Source organism: Schistocerca cancellata, chromosome 9 (assembly GCF_023864275.1).
Source record: "Schistocerca cancellata isolate TAMUIC-IGC-003103 chromosome 9, iqSchCanc2.1, whole genome shotgun sequence".
NCBI classification, from domain to species: domain Eukaryota; kingdom Metazoa; phylum Arthropoda; class Insecta; order Orthoptera; family Acrididae; genus Schistocerca; species Schistocerca cancellata.
The window spans coordinates 421,879,961-421,898,328 of NC_064634.1; the positions used below are offsets into that span (position 1 = coordinate 421,879,961).

The window sequence follows — 18,368 nt, forward strand, 5'->3', positions numbered from 1 at the left end:
ATGGACTTGTGGCCTCCGTAAGACCATTGGTCATCCCTGTTCTGTATGTGGGCTATTTCTGTATTTGGATTATCTCCCTTTCAGTGGCCTCTGCGGAGCAACAGCTCCAGGTTGCCATCTGGTGTGCTTCCACATGAACACACTCGCACAGTTTTCAGTTCTCTCCCCTTAAGTCAAGGGTGCTCTTCTTTTTGACAACAGGCTTACTTTGTTGCCCCATATCCTTCATCTGATGCTGACTGTTTTCATAAACTCGATGTTCTTTGCGTCCTTGCCCACACCTCTTGGGGCGGATTGTTTCATCATTCTCTTCCTTTATTGGACATTAATACTGTCTCATCTGGACTATGGTTGTGAAGTTTATGGATCAGCTGCCCCTTCCACACTGCTTCTGTTGGACACGGTTCACCATTGTGGTATCCATTTAGTCACTATTCCCTTTCACACTGTCGATAGTCATCTGGTTGACACTGAGATCCCTCCCCTTTCAGTTCAGTGATCCCACCTCCTGATTTCCTATGCTGTCAGTACCCACTCTTCCCCTGCTCACACTTCTTGTTTGGTTCTTTTCGTGGCTTATTGATTTTGCCTGCCTGCAGCCTGCATTCCCCCCCCCCTCCCCCCCCCCCCCCCCCCCCCAGCACCAGCTCCCCTCCCCTTGGGTGAGTTTACCAGTTGGGCTTTGCACCACCCCTTCTTGGTTAGTTCCTTGGCCACAGATTCAAATGGAACTTTTGTAGCGTCCAAAAGTGTCCATTGCTGCAGTGGTGTTCCATTGTTTGTAGCGAACGCTCTTACGGGAGTTGCAGGATGCCATTGTTTTTTTCACTGATGGTTATAAATCCACTGATGTCATGAGATAAACCTTCACATCTTCTCAACAGAACATGCCACGTGTGTTTACTGTAGAACTGATGGCCATCTATCAGGCCGTCTGCATTATTAAACAGTGCTACCTCTTGGCTTCGGCCATCCATGACTTTATCGCCAGTCTTGGTGATGCTTGTTGTTGTTGTTGTTGTTGTTGTTGTGGTGGTGGTGGTCTTCAGTCCAAAGACTGGTTTGATGCAGCTCTCCATGCTATGCTATCCTGCGCAAATCTCATCATCTCCGAATAATTACTGCAACCTACCTGCTTCTGAGTTTGCTTAGTATATTAATCTCTTGGTGTCCCTCTACAATTTTTACCCTCCACACTTCCCTGCAATACTAAACTGGTGATCCCTTGATGCCTCAGAACATGTCCTACCAACTGATCCCGTCTTCTAGTCAAGTTGCACCACAAATTCCTCTTTTCCCCAATTCTGTTCAATACGTCCTCAATGGTTATGTGATCTACCCATCTAATCTTCAGCATTCTTCTGCAGCACCACATTCTGAAAGCTTCTATTCTCTTCTTCTCTTTTGTTTATTGACCATGTTTCACTTCCATATGTGGCTACACTCCATACAAATACTTTCAGAAAAGACTTCCTGACACTTAAATCTATACTTGATGTTAACAGATTCATCTTTTTCAGAAACTCTTTCGTTGCCATAGCCAGTCTACATTTTATATGCTCTTGACTTCGACCATCATCAGTTATTTTGCTCCCCAAATAACAAAACTCACCTACTACTTGAAGCGTCTCATTTCCTAATCTAATTCCCTCAGCATCACCTGATTTAATTCGATCTCAGACTTCAAGAAAAATATAATAATTCCAATCCCAAAGAAAGCAGGCATTGACAGATGTGAAAATTACCGAACTGTCAGTTTAATAAGTCACGGCTGCAAAATGCTAACGCGAATTCTGTACAGACGAATGGAAAAACTGGTAGAAGCCGACCTCGGGGAAGATCAGTTTGGATCCCGTAGAAATATCGGAACACGTGAGGCAATACTGACCCTACGACTCATCTTAGAAGCTAGATTAAGGAAAGGCAGACCTACGTTTCTAGCATTTGTAGACTTGGAGAAAGCTTTTGACAATGTTGACTGGAATAATCTCTTTCAAATTCTGAAGGTGGCAGGGGTAAAACACAGGGAGCGAAAGGCTATTTACAATTTGTACAGAAGCCAGATGGCAGTTATAAAAGTGGAGGGAGCATGGAAGGGAAGCTGTGGTTGGGAAGGGAGTGAGACAGGGTTGTAGCCTCTCCCCGATGTTATTCAATCTGTATATTGAGCAAGCAGTCTGTCAGAGACAGCAAAGGACGTGGAAGAGCAGTTGAACGGAATGGACAGTGTCTTGAAGGGAGGATATAAGATGAACATCAAGAAAAGCAAAACGAGGATAATGGAATGTAGTCGAATTAAGACGGGCGATGCTGAGGGAATTAGATTAGGAAATGAGACACTTAAAGTAGTAAAGGAGTTTTGCTATTTGGGGAGCAAAGTATCTGATGATGGTCGAAGTAGAGAGGATATAAAATGTAGACTGGCAATGGCAAGGAAAGCATTTCTGAAGAAGAGAAATTTGTTAACATCGAGTATAGATTTAAATGTCAGGAAGTTGTTTCTGAAAGTATTTGTATGGAGTGTAGCTATGTATGGAAGTGAAACATGGACGATAAATAGTTTGGACAAGAAGAGAATAGAAGCGTTTGAAATGTGGTGCTACAGAAGAATGCTGAAGATTAGATGGGTAGATCACGTAACTAATGAGGAAGTATCGAATAGGATTGGGGAGAAGTTTGTGGCACAACTTGACAAGAAGAAGGGATCAGTTGGTAGGACATGTTCTGAGGCATCAAGGGATCACCAATTTAGTATTGGAGGGCAGCGTGGAGGGTAAAAATCATAGAGGGAGACCAAGAGATGAATACACTAAGCAGATTCAGAAGGATCTAGGTTGCAGTAGGTACTGGGAGATGAAGAAGCTTGCACAGGATAGAGTAGCATGGAGAGCTGCATCAAACCAGTCTCAGGATTGAAGACCACAACAACAACCACCTTTCATTATCCTCATTTTTCTTTTGTTGATGTTCAGCTTATATCCTCCTTTCAAGACACTGTCCATTCCATTAAGCTGCTCTTCCAGGTTCTTTGCTGTGTCTGACAGAATTACAATGTCATCAGCAAAGATCAGAGTTTTTATTTATTCTCCATGGATTTTAATTCCTACACCAAATTTATCTTTTGTTTCCTTTACTGCTTGCTTGATATACAGATTGAATAACATCAGGGATGGGCTACAACCCTGTCTGACACTCTTCTCAATCACTGCTTCCCTTTCATGCCCCTCGACTTTTCTAACTGTCATCTGGTTTCTGTACATATTGTAAATAGCTTTTCGCTCCCTGTATTCGACCTTCAGAATTTGAAAGAGAGTATTCCAGTCAACATCATCAAAAGCATTTCTTAGTCTACAAATGCTAGAAACATAGGTTTGCGTTTCCTTAACCTGTCTTCTAAGACAAGTTTTAGAGTCAGTATTGTCTCTTATGTTCCAACATATCTACAGAATCCAAACTGATTTTCCCTGAGGTCAGTTTCTACCCGTTTTTCCATTCGTCTGTAAAGAATTCGCGTTAGTATTTTGCATCCATGACTTATTAAACTGATTGTTCGGTAATTTTCACATCTGTCAACACCTGCTTTCTTTGGGATTGGAATTATTAAATTCTTCTTGAAGTCTGAAGGTATTTAGCCTGTCTCATGTATCTTGCTCACCAGATGGAAGAGTTTTGTCATGGCTGGCTGTCCCAAGGCTATCTGTAGTTCTAATGAAATGTTGTCTACTCCCGGGGCCTTGTTTTGACTTAGGTCTTTCAGTGCTCTGACAAATTCGTCATGCAGAATCAAATCTCCCATTTCATCTTCATCTACATCCTCTTCCATTTCCATAATATTGTCCTCAAGTACAGGGCTATTACAAATGATTGAAGTGATTTCATAAATTCACTGTAGCTCCATTCATTGAGATATGGTCACGACACACTACAGATACGTAGAAAAACTCATAAAGTTTTGTTTGGCTGAAGCCGCACTTCAGGTTTCTGCCGCCAGAACGCTCGAGAGCGCAGTGAGACAAAATGGTGACAGGAGCCGAGAAAGCATATGTCGTGCTTGAAATGCACTCACATCAGTCAGTCATAACAGTGCAACGACACTTCAGGATGAAGTTCAACAAAGATCCACCAACTGCTAACTCCATTCGACGATGGTATGCGCAGTTTAAAGCTTCTGGATGCCTCTGTAAGGGGAAATCAACGGGTCGGCCTGCAGTGAGCGAAGAAACGGTTGAACGCGTGCGGGCAAATTTCATGCGTAGCCCGCGGAAGTCGACAAATAAAGCAAGCAGGGAGCTAAACGTACCACAGCCGACCATTTGGAAAATCTTACGGAAAAGGCTAAAGCAGAAGCCTTACCGTTTACAATTGCTACAAGCCCTGACACCCGATGACAAAGTCAAACGCTTTGAATTTTCGGTGCGGTTGCAACAGCTCATGGAAGAGGATGCGCTCAGTGCGAAACTTGTTTTCAGTGATGAAGCAACATTTTTTCTTAATGGTGAAGTGAACAGACATGATGTGCGAATCTGGGCGGTTGAGAATCCTCACGCATTCGTGCAGCAAATTAGCAATTCACCAAAAGTTAACGTGTTTTATGCAATTTCATGGTTTAAAGTTTACGGCCCCTTTTTCTTCTGCGAAAAAAACGTTACAGGACACATGTATCTGGACATGCAGGAAAATTGGCTCATGCCACAACTGGAGACCGACAGTGCCGACTTCATCTTTCAACAGGATGGTGCTCCACCGCACTTCCATCATGATGTTCGGCATTTCTTAAACAGGAGATTGGAAAACCGATGGATCAGTTGTGGTGGAGATCATGATCAGCAATTCATGTCATGGCCTCCACGCTCTCCCAACTTAACCCCATGCGATTTATTTCAGTGGGGTTCTGTGAAAGATTCAGTGTTTAAACCTCCTCTACCAAGAAACGTGCCAGAACTGCGAGCTCGCATCAACGATGCTTTCGAACTCATTGATGGGGACATTCTGCGCCGAGTGTGGGAGGAACTTGATTATCGGCTTGATGTCTGCCGAATCACTAAAGGGGCACATATCGAACATTTGTGAATGCCTAAAAAAACGTTTTGAGTTTTTGTATGTGTGTGCAAAGCATTGTGAAAATATCTCAAATAATAAAGTTATTGTAGAGCTGTGAAATCGCTTCAATCATTTGTAATAACCCTGTACATCGCCCTTGTATAGACCCCGTATGTACTCCTTCCACCTTTCTGCTTTCCCTTCTTTGCTTAGAACTGAGTTCACAAATGAGCTCTTGATGTTCATACAAGTGGCTCTCTTTTCTCCAAAGGTCTCTTTAATTTTCCTGTAGGCAGTATCTATCTTACCCCTAGTGAGATAAGCCTCTACATCCTTACATTTGTCCTCTAGCCATCCCTGCTTAGCAGTTTTGCGCTTCCTGTCGATCTCATGTTTGAGACGTTTGTATTCCTTTTTGCCTGCTTCATTTACTGCATTTTTATATTTTCTCCTTTCATCAATTAAATTCAATATTTCTTCTGTTACCCAAGGATTTCTACTAGCCCTCGTTTTTTTACCTACTTGATCCTCTGCTGCCTTCACTACTTCATCCCTCAGAGCTACCCGTTCTTCTTCTACTGTATTTCTTTCCCCCATTCCTGTCAATTGTTCCCTTATGCTCTCCCTGAAACTCTGTACAATCTCTGGTTTAGTCAGTTTATCCAGGTCCCATCTCCTTAAATTCCCACCTTTTTGCAGTTTCTTCAGTTTTAATCTACACTTCATAACCAATAGATTGTGGGCAGAGTCCACATCTGCCCCTGGAAATGTCTTACAATTTAAAACCTGGTTCCTAAATCTCTGTCTTACCATTATATAATCTATCTGAAAACTTCCAGTGTCTCCAGGCCTCTTCCACATATACAACCTTATTTCATAGTTCTTTAGCCAGATTTTAGGGTGTTAGCTATGATTAAGTTATACTCTGTGCAAAATTTACCAGACAGCTTCCTCTTTCATTCCTTACCCCCCAGTTCATATTCACCTATTACTTTTCCTTCTCTTCCTTTTCTTACAATCGAATTCCAATCCCCCATGACTATTAAATTTTCATCTTCCTTAACTATCTGATTAACTTCTTTTATTGCATCATACAGTTCTTCAATCTCTTCATCATCTGTGGAGCTAATTGGCATTTAAACTTGTACTACTGTGGTAGGCGTGGGCGTCGTGTCTATCTTGGCTACAGTAATGTGTTCACTATGCTGTTCATAGTAGCTTATCCACATAGCTATTTTTTTATTCGTTATTAAACTTACTCCTGCATTACTGTTAATTGATTTTGTATTTATAACCCTTTATTCACCAGTACAGAAGTCTTGTTGTTCCTGCCACCGTACTTCACTAATTCCCAATATCTCCAAATTTAACTTATCATTTTCCCTTTTTAAATTTTCTAACCTATCTGCCTGATTAATGAATCTGACATTCCACTCTCCAATCCATAGAATGCCAGTTTTGTTTCTCCTGATAACGGCAACCTACTGAGTAGTCCCCACCTGGAGATCCGAAATGGGGACTATTTGACCTCCAGAACATTTTACCCAAGAGAACACCACCATAATTTAACCATACAGTAAAGGAATATTTACGGCTGTAGTTTCCCCTTGTTTTCAGCCATTCGCAGTACCAGCACAGCAAGGCCATTTTGGTTGGTGTTATGATGCCGGATCAGTCAGTCATCCACACTTTTGCCCCATTTCAGGAAGCACACATTTGTCTGGCCTCTCAACAGATACCCCTCTGTTGGGGTTCAAACTACGGTACAGCTATCTGTATCGCTGAGGCACGCAAGCCTCCCCACCAGTGGAAAAGTCCATGGTTCATGAGTGGGGGGAGGGGGGGAGGGCATGTGTTGCTACTTATCCGATTGATTTCCTTGGGAATCCCGGGCAATGTACTTGCTGATCATCCGGCTGGGGTGGCCACCTACCACTCATTCTCTGTGACAGCTCCAGGATGGGTTTGCAGCTTTACATCAAATCCCTTTTTGCTTAATTCCTTTTTCTGTATGTTAGCACATGATCCTTGCACAACTATGTCTGTCCTTGGTTTTCTTCATGAAAGAGGTTTTTCCTCCCAGGTTTAAGTCCTCGAATTTCTCTCTGAAATTGGAATTCCTTAGTTAGTGTTGGCCATGGAGGCCTTGGTGTTGCCTCCACACTGGCCAGATTGTCTCCCCCTTTTTCCAGACATTTTGTTTGATTTTTTGTGCTGTTTTGTTTGCTCATTTCTTGTGTCTTCTTCCCTTGACGTTGTGCATTGTACCTGTTGTGTCGTAATAATGAAATTGTGTGGGGATTGGGAAGGGTTGGTGGCAGCGCTAGTGCCCCAACAAGCGTAGCATTTCTGGGGCACCCCTGCTCTCGCTGTTCCCCCCCTCCCCCCTCTCCTGGGTCCCTCGTACTCTTTTGTCTTCCTGCTGACCTGACATTCCTTTTACCTATTTGTCCATTTTCCCTTCCTCTTCACTGGATTTTGCTGTTTGTGTTGTTAGATCATATGACCAATGACTAGCTGTTAAGTCCCCTCACCCATTCAACCAACAAACAATAAATTTAGATTTGACTGAAATCAACAGGTGTTAGAGCTTGCAAAATAATCAAGCAGTGATAATGTCCCACCAGAGAAAACAAGTCACTTCACAATGGAAATGGTCTTGTCTATGATGGGCAGGAACAAGCAGAAGTAACACCTTCTTCACTAGAGTCCCAGTTCTAAGCTTATGTCGTTGACAATGGCAATGGCAGACAGTAAATTATAGTTATTAGATGAATGACTCAGACAAGACATACCTAGACATCAACAGAATTCAGGTACACTAATGAGCCGACTATATGTGGGCTAATCAAGCACCACAGGAATCACACATCTGCTGATCTCAACCACATCCGTACCTTTTCTCTTAAACACAATCCATCACCCACTATAACCAACCTGACAAGCATATGCAATGCTTGTTTGAAACTAACCTACTTCGCCTCAGCATGGAATACTGATAAAGACAAAGACAGATGGTATGGACTCCAACTCCAAATTGAGGTGAATTGTATTGTGAGCATGTAAAAGTTTAATCAAGTTATAGTCATAACCCAGTCATTGAAACACTGTTCCCATTTCTTCCATAAATGGGAATGGGCTGTGTTAAGGAAACATGATCTTTACAAAATGACTGTGTCCATTGTTAATAGAGGAAAGTAATTTGACACAGTAAAGTACTAAGCTGATCATAGTAGCTCTATCAGCTGCTTATTTATTAATTTCTTTCACCCTAGTAATGGAAGTTATGTTGTCAATGATGTGAAATGACAGTTGGAAGTTTGTGTGCTGTGCTAATTAAATTAATACCTGCAATGTGATAGCTTTACTGTTTGACCTTTACAATATCAGTATTATGAGAATTTAGTTAATTTCAGAAGTAGTACTTGCTAATGGCTATGTAAATTTAAGAAAATGTATTTCCTGCTTTCAGAAAAAAATGTGAAGCAAGAAATAAAGACTGAAGTGAAACCTGAAATTAAGAAGGAAAAAGATGTGGATGAAATAGAAAGTAAGTGAATTATTACTTAAAAAAGAAATAAAAATAAAAAATAAAAAATTAGACTTATTAGTTACTCATGTTTCATTATTTTTGTCGTTCAGGAGTCTTACTTTAATCTTATGATGTTTTCATTAACAGAAACAGTTATTTCAGTTAAGCAGGAGAAACCTGATAAAAATGATGTTGAAACTATGCAGACGGATTTTGGAGGACACAGTGCCCAAACTGGTGCTGAAAATGAAATGCATAGGATTTTTAATAGTACGGAACCACAACTTATTTTCTTTCAGGTCAGTTTACTACACATTATTTTTATTTTACTCAATATGTTTGAACTAAATATTTACAAAAAGAACAGAGGGATAGAAACATCAGATTTATAGATACTTTATTTGTAAACAATAAATAACAATAAATAAGTGAAATTATCGAAATGTTAAAGAGAGGGTTAAGCATATAATAACTCTGAAATGAAAGAGAGGTGTTAGAAAATGATGAGAATGAATATCACGTATTGGTATGTATTATATGGAATCTTATTGTGATGATGTTAGCTGAATATTGTTATAGTGAAAGCACAGAGGATTATGTGAAATTGAAGTATGGACTGCAGAAAAATGGCAATTTATATGATGATACAGTAGGATATTAAAAATTACATAATGATGGTGTATTAGGAAGAATAGCTTTGGAGGAATTTCATGTTAAACCTGTATTAGGGAATGCTACTGTTAAGGGATTTAAGTTGGTTGGTTGGTTTTTGGGGGAGGAGACCAAGCAGCGAGGTCATCAGTCAGATCAGAGTAGAGAAGGATCAGGAAGGAAATCGGCCATGCACTTTAAGAAGAACCATCCCGGCATTGGCCTGAACAATTTAGGGAAATCACAAAAAACCTAAATCAGGATGGCCGGATGCAGTATGAACCGTCGTCCTCCCCAGTGTGATTCCAGTGTGCTAACCACTGTGCCACTTCACTTGGTAGGGATTTAGGAATAATGAACTTATAGGAATTTGACAGTGTTATGAAAAGGATGGTTTTATCAACAATAATATTCAATTTATAAAAATCTAATATAATTTAACATATGAAAAACCTACTCACCAAGCAGGAGCAGGAGAACACACATACATAGGTATTAAAGTTTACAAGCTTTTGAAGCCTGTGGCTCCTTCTTCTGGTGGAAAGGTTGAAGGGGAATGAAGAGGGGTGACGGAAAAAGATTGGCGAGGTTTAGGAAAAGGGGTAGGGTTAGGAAAATTCACTCAGAATCCCAGGTCAGGGGAGATGTAATGGGTTGGATGAGAAGGAAAGACTTATTGTTGGGAACTGCACCGGACGAGATTTGAAAACCTGGGAGCTTAAAGGTGGAAGATAGGGTAATACACAGGATGGAGATTACTGCCAAAACATCATGTACAAGCTAATAAGAGTGAAAAGCTAAGTTCATTGTATGTGATAGACATGGGAGAGGGTGACAAAAAATAGGCAGGTCAAAAAATGAAAGATATAGAAAACGAAAATGGAATTAAGAAAGGAATAGTTATTATGAAGAAATGCTGAGACTGAAGAAATTAATGTAAATTAAGGCCAAGTGGATGGCTAGAACCAAGGACATGGTGTAGTGTCAGTCTCCATCTGCAGAGTTCTGAGAAATGGTGTCTGGGGGAGGAATCCAGATGGCAGGTGTGAGGAAACAGGCACCATGGTCATGACTGTCGTGTTGTAGAACTTTGTGTACCATAGGATATTGTGTGTTGCCAGTGTACACCCTATGCCTATGCCCATTCATCCTAACTGATAACTTGGTGATAGTCAAGCCAATATAAAAGGCTAAACAGTCATCACATAATAACTGGTACACAATATATGTCTTTTCACAGGTGGTTCTCCCTGTGATAGTGTATGTTCTGCCAGTTGCAGGGCTGGCATAAGTGGTGGTAGGAGGGTGCATAGGGCAAGCATTACAATGGGGACAGTCACAGGAGTAGGAGCCATAGTGTAGAGGGATGGGTGCAAATGGAGCATAGGGCCTTACAAGGATATTGCGGAGGTTGGGGGGTGACAAAAAGCTATTCTGGGTGTGGTGGACAAAATGTTGGACCAAAGTACCACATTTTAGGGCATGATTTTAGGAAGTCATACCCTTTTTGAAGTGCTAATTAATACATTCAGGACCAGGATAATGCTGAGTGATAAGTGGTGTACTCCTAAGTTTTTTTTTTTTTAAAGGGGTGAACAGTACTAGAATTTGATGTGATGGCCCACAAAATCTGCTTTTGAACTAGATTGGTGGGGTAATTATGTCCACTGAAGGCTGAGGTGAGAACGAGGGTGTATTGCTATAAAGAGACTGCATATGGACAAATATGTTTGCCTTGAATGCAAAAGCTGTATGGTGGGAATGTTTGACGTGGAAAGAAGGGCAGCTGTCACAGTGTAAGTACTGTTGTTGTTTTGTGTGTAGCTGAGCCCTATGCACCCTCCTACCATCACACATACCAGCCCTGTAGTTGGCAAAACACACAATATCAAAGGGAGATTCATGTGTGAAAATGATAGATTGCTACTCGCCATATGGATGATGAGATATTAGTTCACAGACAGGTGCAACAGAAAGATTACTTAACTTGTTAGCTTTCAGCTAGACAGAGATAGTAGTCTCGTGTGTGTGTGTGTGTGTGTGTGTGTGTGTGTGTGTTTTACTTTAGAAGAAGGCCATTTGGCCAAGAGCACACATGTTTAGCAGTCATTTTGTTTTGTCTGTCTGTGCTCTGCTCTATATGGTGAGTAGGAATCTATCCTATTCTTAATATTGTCATTATTCCAACCTGGAGTTTCCATTGCACAGGGATTAGGGTTTTTGAAGTCTACCTTCTGCAAAACCCCATTTATTTGGGTAAGGAGAAAAAGAAATGCATTGTGTTTTCTGGAAGGTGGAGTTTAAGACCCCAAATTTAATTTGAAAACATGGAAAAAATTAAGTCAACAGGAGCATATGATCCCAGCAAGATTATTAGTATGGGAAGCATCAGTAAAGTAAGATGAAAAAGAGACAGAACGACATTTGGAATATGTATCACAGGGACTGGGTGCAGCAAGTGTTCTAACATGATCACCAGCCCAGAATGAAACAAATCTGAAAAGTAAAGGAGGGGGCAAAAAATGAGGGGCAATATGTGGACCAGGGAAAGGCCTGGGGTTGAGGAAAATATGGTAATTCAAGACAATGTAGTAAGTTGGGATCAGGCAGTCGTTTGGAAGTAGGTATGTGCTGAAGAACAATATTCACCTTATAAAGTTCTGTATGAACAGTTTTAGAACAACCTGTTCAGATAATATGAATTTTTGTATTTATCCTGCCTGACATATTTTTACCATGGAATATTTTGTTGTTATTGTAAGTGACTGACTGGTTTGGCATTTTGATCAAAAATGATTTTGAAGTTATCCCATTGCAGGATATTAAAGAGAGCTTGTAGCATAAGTCTGGATGTCAGTGAACTAGCAAGGGATTCTCATGTAAATGTATTGAAACCTCCGACGTTCAGTTGCGTGTTGTAACAAACACGGGCCATGGTCGGCGAGCAGCATCTGCAGGGACATGTTTACGATGACGACCGTGTTTACGAGTGTGGCTGTAGTGCACTGTTGTGGTTTGGTCTAGCTGTCGCAGTGTCCGCATGTAGCGCTTGCTGCATTCGTCTCCGCACACAGACTAACTGTAGTACACCATGTTACCAGACGTCTGTGATAGTGTAGTGTTGTAGGAACTGTGACCATGGTGTATTCGAACTCTGAAAAGGCGGAGATGATACTCATCTATGGTGAGTGTCGACGAAATGCAGCTGAAGCCTGCAGGGTGTATGCAGAACAGTACCCGGACAGAGAGCGTCCAACATGCCGCACATTGCAAAACATCTACCGCCAACTGTATGCAACAGGTATGGTTGTAGCACTCAAACGGGTCCGTAACAGTCCCGTCACTGGAGAAGCGGGTGCAGTTGGTGTGTTAGCTGCTGTTGCCATGAACCCACACACAAGTACATGGGACATTGCGAGAGCCGGTGGACTGAGTCAAAGTAATGTCATGCGCATACTGCATCGTCACCACTTTCACCCGTTTCATGTGTTGCTACGTCAGCAATTACATGGTAATGACTTTAATCATCGAGTGCAATTCTGTCAATGGGCATTAACAGAGTATGCGTTGCAGTTCTACCTGTTTACCGATGAAGCGGGTTTCACAAACCACGGGGCAGTGAATCTACGGAGCATGCATTACTGGTTCGTGGACAATCCTCGCTGGCTCAGACAAGTAGAGCGACAGCGACCGTCGACTGTAAATGTATGGTGCGGAGTCATTGGCGACCACCTCATTGGTACTCACTTCATTGTAGGGGCCCAAACAGCTGCAACATACATCGCGTTTCTACAGAATGATCTGCCAACGTTGCTAAAAAATGTCCCACTGGAAACGCGTCGACGTATGTGGTATCAGCATGATGGTGCACCTGCACATTCCGCAATTAACACTAGGCTGACCCTTGACAGGATGTTCGACGGGCGTTTCATAGGACGTGGAGGACGCATAAATTGGCCAGCCCGTTCTCCTGATCTTACACCTCTGGACTTCTTTCTGTGGGGTACGTTAAAGGAGAATGTGTACCGTGATGTGCCTACAACCCTAGAGGATATGAAACAACGTATTGTGGCAGCCTGCGGCGACATTACACCAGATGTACTGCAGCACCTGAGATTGCAATTGTGTGCAGCAAATGATGGCCACCACATTGAACATCTATTGGCCTGACATGTCGGGACACACTCTATTCCACTCCGTAATTGAAAACGGAAACCACGTGTGTACGTGTACCTCACCCCTCATGGTAATGTACATGTGCGTCAGTGAAAAAGACCAATAAAAAGGTGTTAGCATGTGGACGTAATGTGCTGTTCCAGTCTCTTCTGTACCTAAGGTCCATCACCGTTCCCTTTGGATCCCTACGTAATTCGGTGCTCTCCGATACACACAATCGAACAGCGGAGGAGTGGTACTCAAGCATCAACTTTAGGTTACAATATCTCCGGATATAATCAACATTGTACAATGCAACAAACGGCACTGAATACGTATTTGTTTATATGTTCAGATGTGCTAACAAAACTAACGGGATTCCATTTAAAAAAAACGTAGGTTTGTGTTAAAAAACATACTTCCGTGCATTTTTGTATGGTTTGTATTAACCAATTACACTAACCCCTCTCCTCACGTTCGGTCTGTGGAATCGATTCGTCCGTATTTGATGTGGTTTACGAAATATATCCAGCGGTAATGTTAGGTGACTCACCCTGTATATGTATTATGTACTGTATTAAATGAAGCTGTCTCCTACATTTTTTTTAGTGATAATGTTTCTGGTAACTGTAATTTTGCTTATTTGACAATGTAATGTCATCCCTGGTCAAAAGAAATATAAAATATAATTTTGTGTGTCATATTAAATAAAATCATTAACTACCAATAGTTGTAAGTATACAAAAATCAGATATTTGCCAGCCTATCCAAAGCAGCACTTAATAACAATTATATTCATATTAATGATGAAAATAAGGTAGTATGTAAGTTAACTTATATCTCCAGGGCATCCAAGAGGTTCATTATTAATTCCTGTTAATAAAAGTATTAGCACTGCCTTCTCACCTTGCAGTTTCCCGATTGTCTACCTGGTTTGAAACCTGAGCAGTCATCTGGTCCTGCCAGGCCATCAACAGCTAGACCTTCAACTGCAGCAAGGCCTTCAACCTCGGCAAAGCCACCAGCTCCAGCTGAGCATTCGGTAAAAATATTTCCATATTCTTTGTATTAAGCTCCTTAGCTGAACTAGCTTGGAGTTTGGAAATTTCTGATTACATTGCACTGCTCACCTCTTTTCCATCATGTAGGAAAATTCATGTGAGTCACACATCATATTTGTGCCTGCTTCAGATTCATTTGATATGATTTCCACCTTTATAATTGTATTTATGTCATGTATATGAGAACAAGATGAAAAGCAATAGCTTAGGTGCATACAATATACTGTTATCAGTGAACTTTTGTCTTTGTTACATTGGTAAATGTGGTGCCTTAACATATGAGGTAATATAACATATGGTGTCCCACAAAGATTGATATTGGACCCACTCATTTTCTTATCTATGTAAATGATCTGCCAGTGACTTCAAATGGTAGTTCAGCAACTGTAGGATTTGCTGATGACAAGCATACTAGTCAAGCGTACCCATTCATTCTTACCAGACTCAGACTGAGCAATGTGGAGCAGTGGTAACAAACACTTTGGACTCACATTTGGGAGGATGGCAGTTTGAATCCACATCTGATCATCTGGATACAGGTCTTCTTTTTTCCTTAAACTGCTGCAGGCAAAAGCTGGGATGTCTCCTTTGAAAGGGCATGGCTGATTTCTTCTCTATCCTTCAAACATTCCATGTGTGTGTTCCATTTATAATGACCTTGATGTCGATGGGATGCTAAACTCTGATCTTCCTTTGTTCCTCCTTACAGGGTATATCCAGAGGATAAATGAACAGACCTACTAACAAAGACTCATATTATGCAGTTTTGAACAAGCAAAAATTTCCATACTGGCTAGCACCAGAAGTAGACATTAATCTTCATACACTAAATTAAACACTCTTTTTAAAATTCCATGGGGTCCAGTTAGATTACTATTAAAATGAGGTCAACAAACAGATCAACTGATCAAACAGTTCAGTTTCTCATGTTTTGCTCTCAGAAGAACCTATCATTGTATTGAACTGAAGACAAGTGTATTGACTTAATTTGCATTTCACTCATTCTTGTCCCATGAAATTATCTTCTTGGGCAGTGCAGCCAAACAAAATTGTTTATTTGCAGAAGTGAGCAGTAAGAATATTGTGCAAACTTGAGAACTGAACATTTTCAGGAACCTTTTTAAGTATTTTGGAATTCTTACATTCAGTTCCCAGTATATTTTTCTTAATGGATTAAGCTGAATTATTGTGCACACAAACGCAGCACAAAGCAGAAAAAAAAATTTCATGTAGATTTTGTCTCATAGTCTAGGATTCTGAATAAGATTAAGTACTCTGGTGCAGATATATTGAACAAGCTCTCATCTAACATATTAGGGTTGTTATAAAGTTTGAATTATACATCCAAAAATAGTGATGTAATTAATTTTCTGTTTGTTTGTGGTTACATGTCTGTAGTTCTGGTGCACACAGAACATCACACATCACAATATTGTAGCAGCCCCTTGAGGAGCCAAAATAAACTTGTGCAACCCATTGATAAAGTGGAGTATCTGTGTAGTAATTTGTTTTTGGTAGCGGTGGAAATGTTGCCGCCAAAAATGAATTGCCATATGACTTCCTATTTTGTCTATGGCTTTATAATCATATTTTTGTGTTCATAATTAAAAGATCCGTATCATTTTACCCTTTTAGTTCAAGAAGAAGATGCAAATTTCTTGTCTGGAGTTCATTTCAGAACTGATTGTTCATAAAAGTGTGTGTAAATTGCAGCATGTTCTGAATAGTTTCCTGGAAATTACTTGACCTAATGGAACAGTCTTACATTCTCCAGCAGCTTTATTGAGTCAACCAAAATGTTTTCTAGTCTTTCTTTCTTTTCTTTTCTTTTCTTTTCTTTTCCTTTCTTTTTTTAAATAGAATTTAATGATTAGTTTGTATTTGAATAAAGTACCTTTAATGCAATTACCTTTTGCAGGCAAATGAAACTGATAGTGATAATAGCAACAGATGCACTCTAAAAGATCTGTCAGAAGGTCTGATTGGCAAGGTGCAGCTGCTGAAGTCTGGGCGTGCAAGGCTTGTGCTGGGTGATACAGTGCTTAATTTAGAAATGGGCACCCAGCTTGGCTTCCGACAGGTCAGTACTGTCTGTGTAATTCTGAGTTTCTTATTAAGGAAAACCATCCAAGTCCTGGAAGACTCCCATTCTTTTAATGTAATTTGTTCTTCTACTGATACATGTGAAACAGAGAAAGTTCATTAAAACTTATATTTATTTTCAATTTTTGTATACTACTGTGTGCTTGAACAAGAGTATGCCCAAAATTAAGACAAAAACTCTAGTTAGAACTGTAAAATTTGTTTAGGTTTTGTATTTCAAATTATCTTTACTTTAAAATGTAGAGCATTAGAGGAAAAGAGAGAAATGTCAAAGAACTGGAAAATGAGTGGAGAAACAAGCAAAACATCTATTACTCTTTTTAGAATCTCAGTACAAAAACAGATACACACCCTCATGAGAACACTGACTATTTGAGTGGCTCCCTTGGCAGACAAATGGAGGGGACTGAGAAATACCAGTAAATTTCCAGTTCTTTAAAGAATCAGACTCCATGTATAAAATATCTTCAGGCCATATGATTACAAATGAGAATTTGTTAAATATTTAATGTGAAGCATGCAAGCGAGAAAAATTTAGAAAAGTTAAATTTCCATTTTGCAGGCACATTGACTGGTATACTTGGATACTGTGTGCAAAAGTGAGTTGTTATGTTCGTTTACACACCACCCATCAATCAACTACATACGAGTGGTTGTCTTTGGTGATTATTGATTGTTTTTCTGTTCATGGTTCTTGTATATTTTCTATTCAAGAGAAGTTTCACCATGAAAATGTTAGAGGCCTGTTCCATTACTTTGTCAGAGTTTTGTTCATTACAGTTCCCATTGTTCATTAATATAATGAAAGATCACTTTTGTTGTCAAATGTTTATATGAATCTGCAAACTCACCCCCCCCTCCCCTCCAAAAAAAACCTCTTCCCCCATCCTGCCTCCCCCACCCCCTCCTCTCTCTCTCTCTCTCTCTCTCTCTCTGTGTGTGTGTGTGGGGGGGGGGGGGGGCGCATGCATGCCTGCGTGCGTATCAGCTAAATTAGGTATCCGCTTTCTGAGTGCTAACTTTTAGTTTTGTTTCAGGATGTTATATGTGTCAACTTGGACCCTTCAACACACGGTGGAGAAATGATAAATCTTGGACCTGTCAACAATCGTATAATCTGTTCACCTGATCTGGAAACTATGCTGGCAACAACAAAAGCTTGAGTCACACAATAATCGTCAAATTGTTACAATTCTTCATGCTTGCTGCACACAGTTAATCTGTTCAGCTGATCTGGAAACTATGCATTCTACCACAAAGGCTTGAGTAATACAATAATCGTCAAATTGTTACAACCTTTCTGCATCAGTGTGGAGTATTCTTCGTGCTTTCTTTGTTGTAACACACTTTCACTTTCTGTGTGTATGTGGGAGGATTGGATAATGTCATCTACAGCAGATGCAGAAAGATAAATGTGAAAATATCTGTTCATTGTCTCCATTATGTATTGGCCAAGTCAACCAAATTGAATCTGGTGTTGTACATATTGAGAGTTGTATAATCATAATATATTTGTATTTAATGAAAAAGTCTCTCTTTATTTACACCTTGCGTCACACATCTGATTCATAGATTTAAATATATTGTATTACATTTCTTATTTGGGTAAATTATCCTGTACTCTTTGATTTGGGTTAGAATAATTAAAAGTAAAACTGAAATCAAATAAATACAGATGGAAAAGTTCTTTGTTAGTCTGAAATGTGGCAGCAGATCAATAGACCAAATGACAGGTCCCAAGCAGATGACGTGGCAGTTTTTGGATGGAGCATGAATGACTGGCACCTTAACTGACTCCAAGACATGACTGTTCACGTAACCAAACA

The 18,368-nt window shown here is 40.3% G+C and overlaps 1 protein-coding gene across 1 annotated transcript in view; it reads left to right on the forward strand.

Moving 5' to 3' along the window:
- The window catches only part of LOC126100124 (DNA-directed RNA polymerase III subunit RPC4), a 40,878-nt gene extending 22,814 nt beyond the window's left edge, over window positions 1-18,064 (forward strand). The window contains exons 5-9 of the mRNA XM_049910655.1: window positions 8,513-8,590; window positions 8,720-8,871; window positions 14,292-14,420; window positions 16,358-16,519; window positions 17,580-18,064. Coding sequence (XP_049766612.1) covers window positions 8,513-8,590; window positions 8,720-8,871; window positions 14,292-14,420; window positions 16,358-16,519; window positions 17,580-17,705 — 647 coding nt within the window. The 3' untranslated portion in view covers window positions 17,706-18,064. The remainder of the gene's footprint in view (window positions 1-8,512; window positions 8,591-8,719; window positions 8,872-14,291; window positions 14,421-16,357; window positions 16,520-17,579) is intronic.
- The last annotated feature ends 304 nt before the right edge of the window (window positions 18,065-18,368 follow it).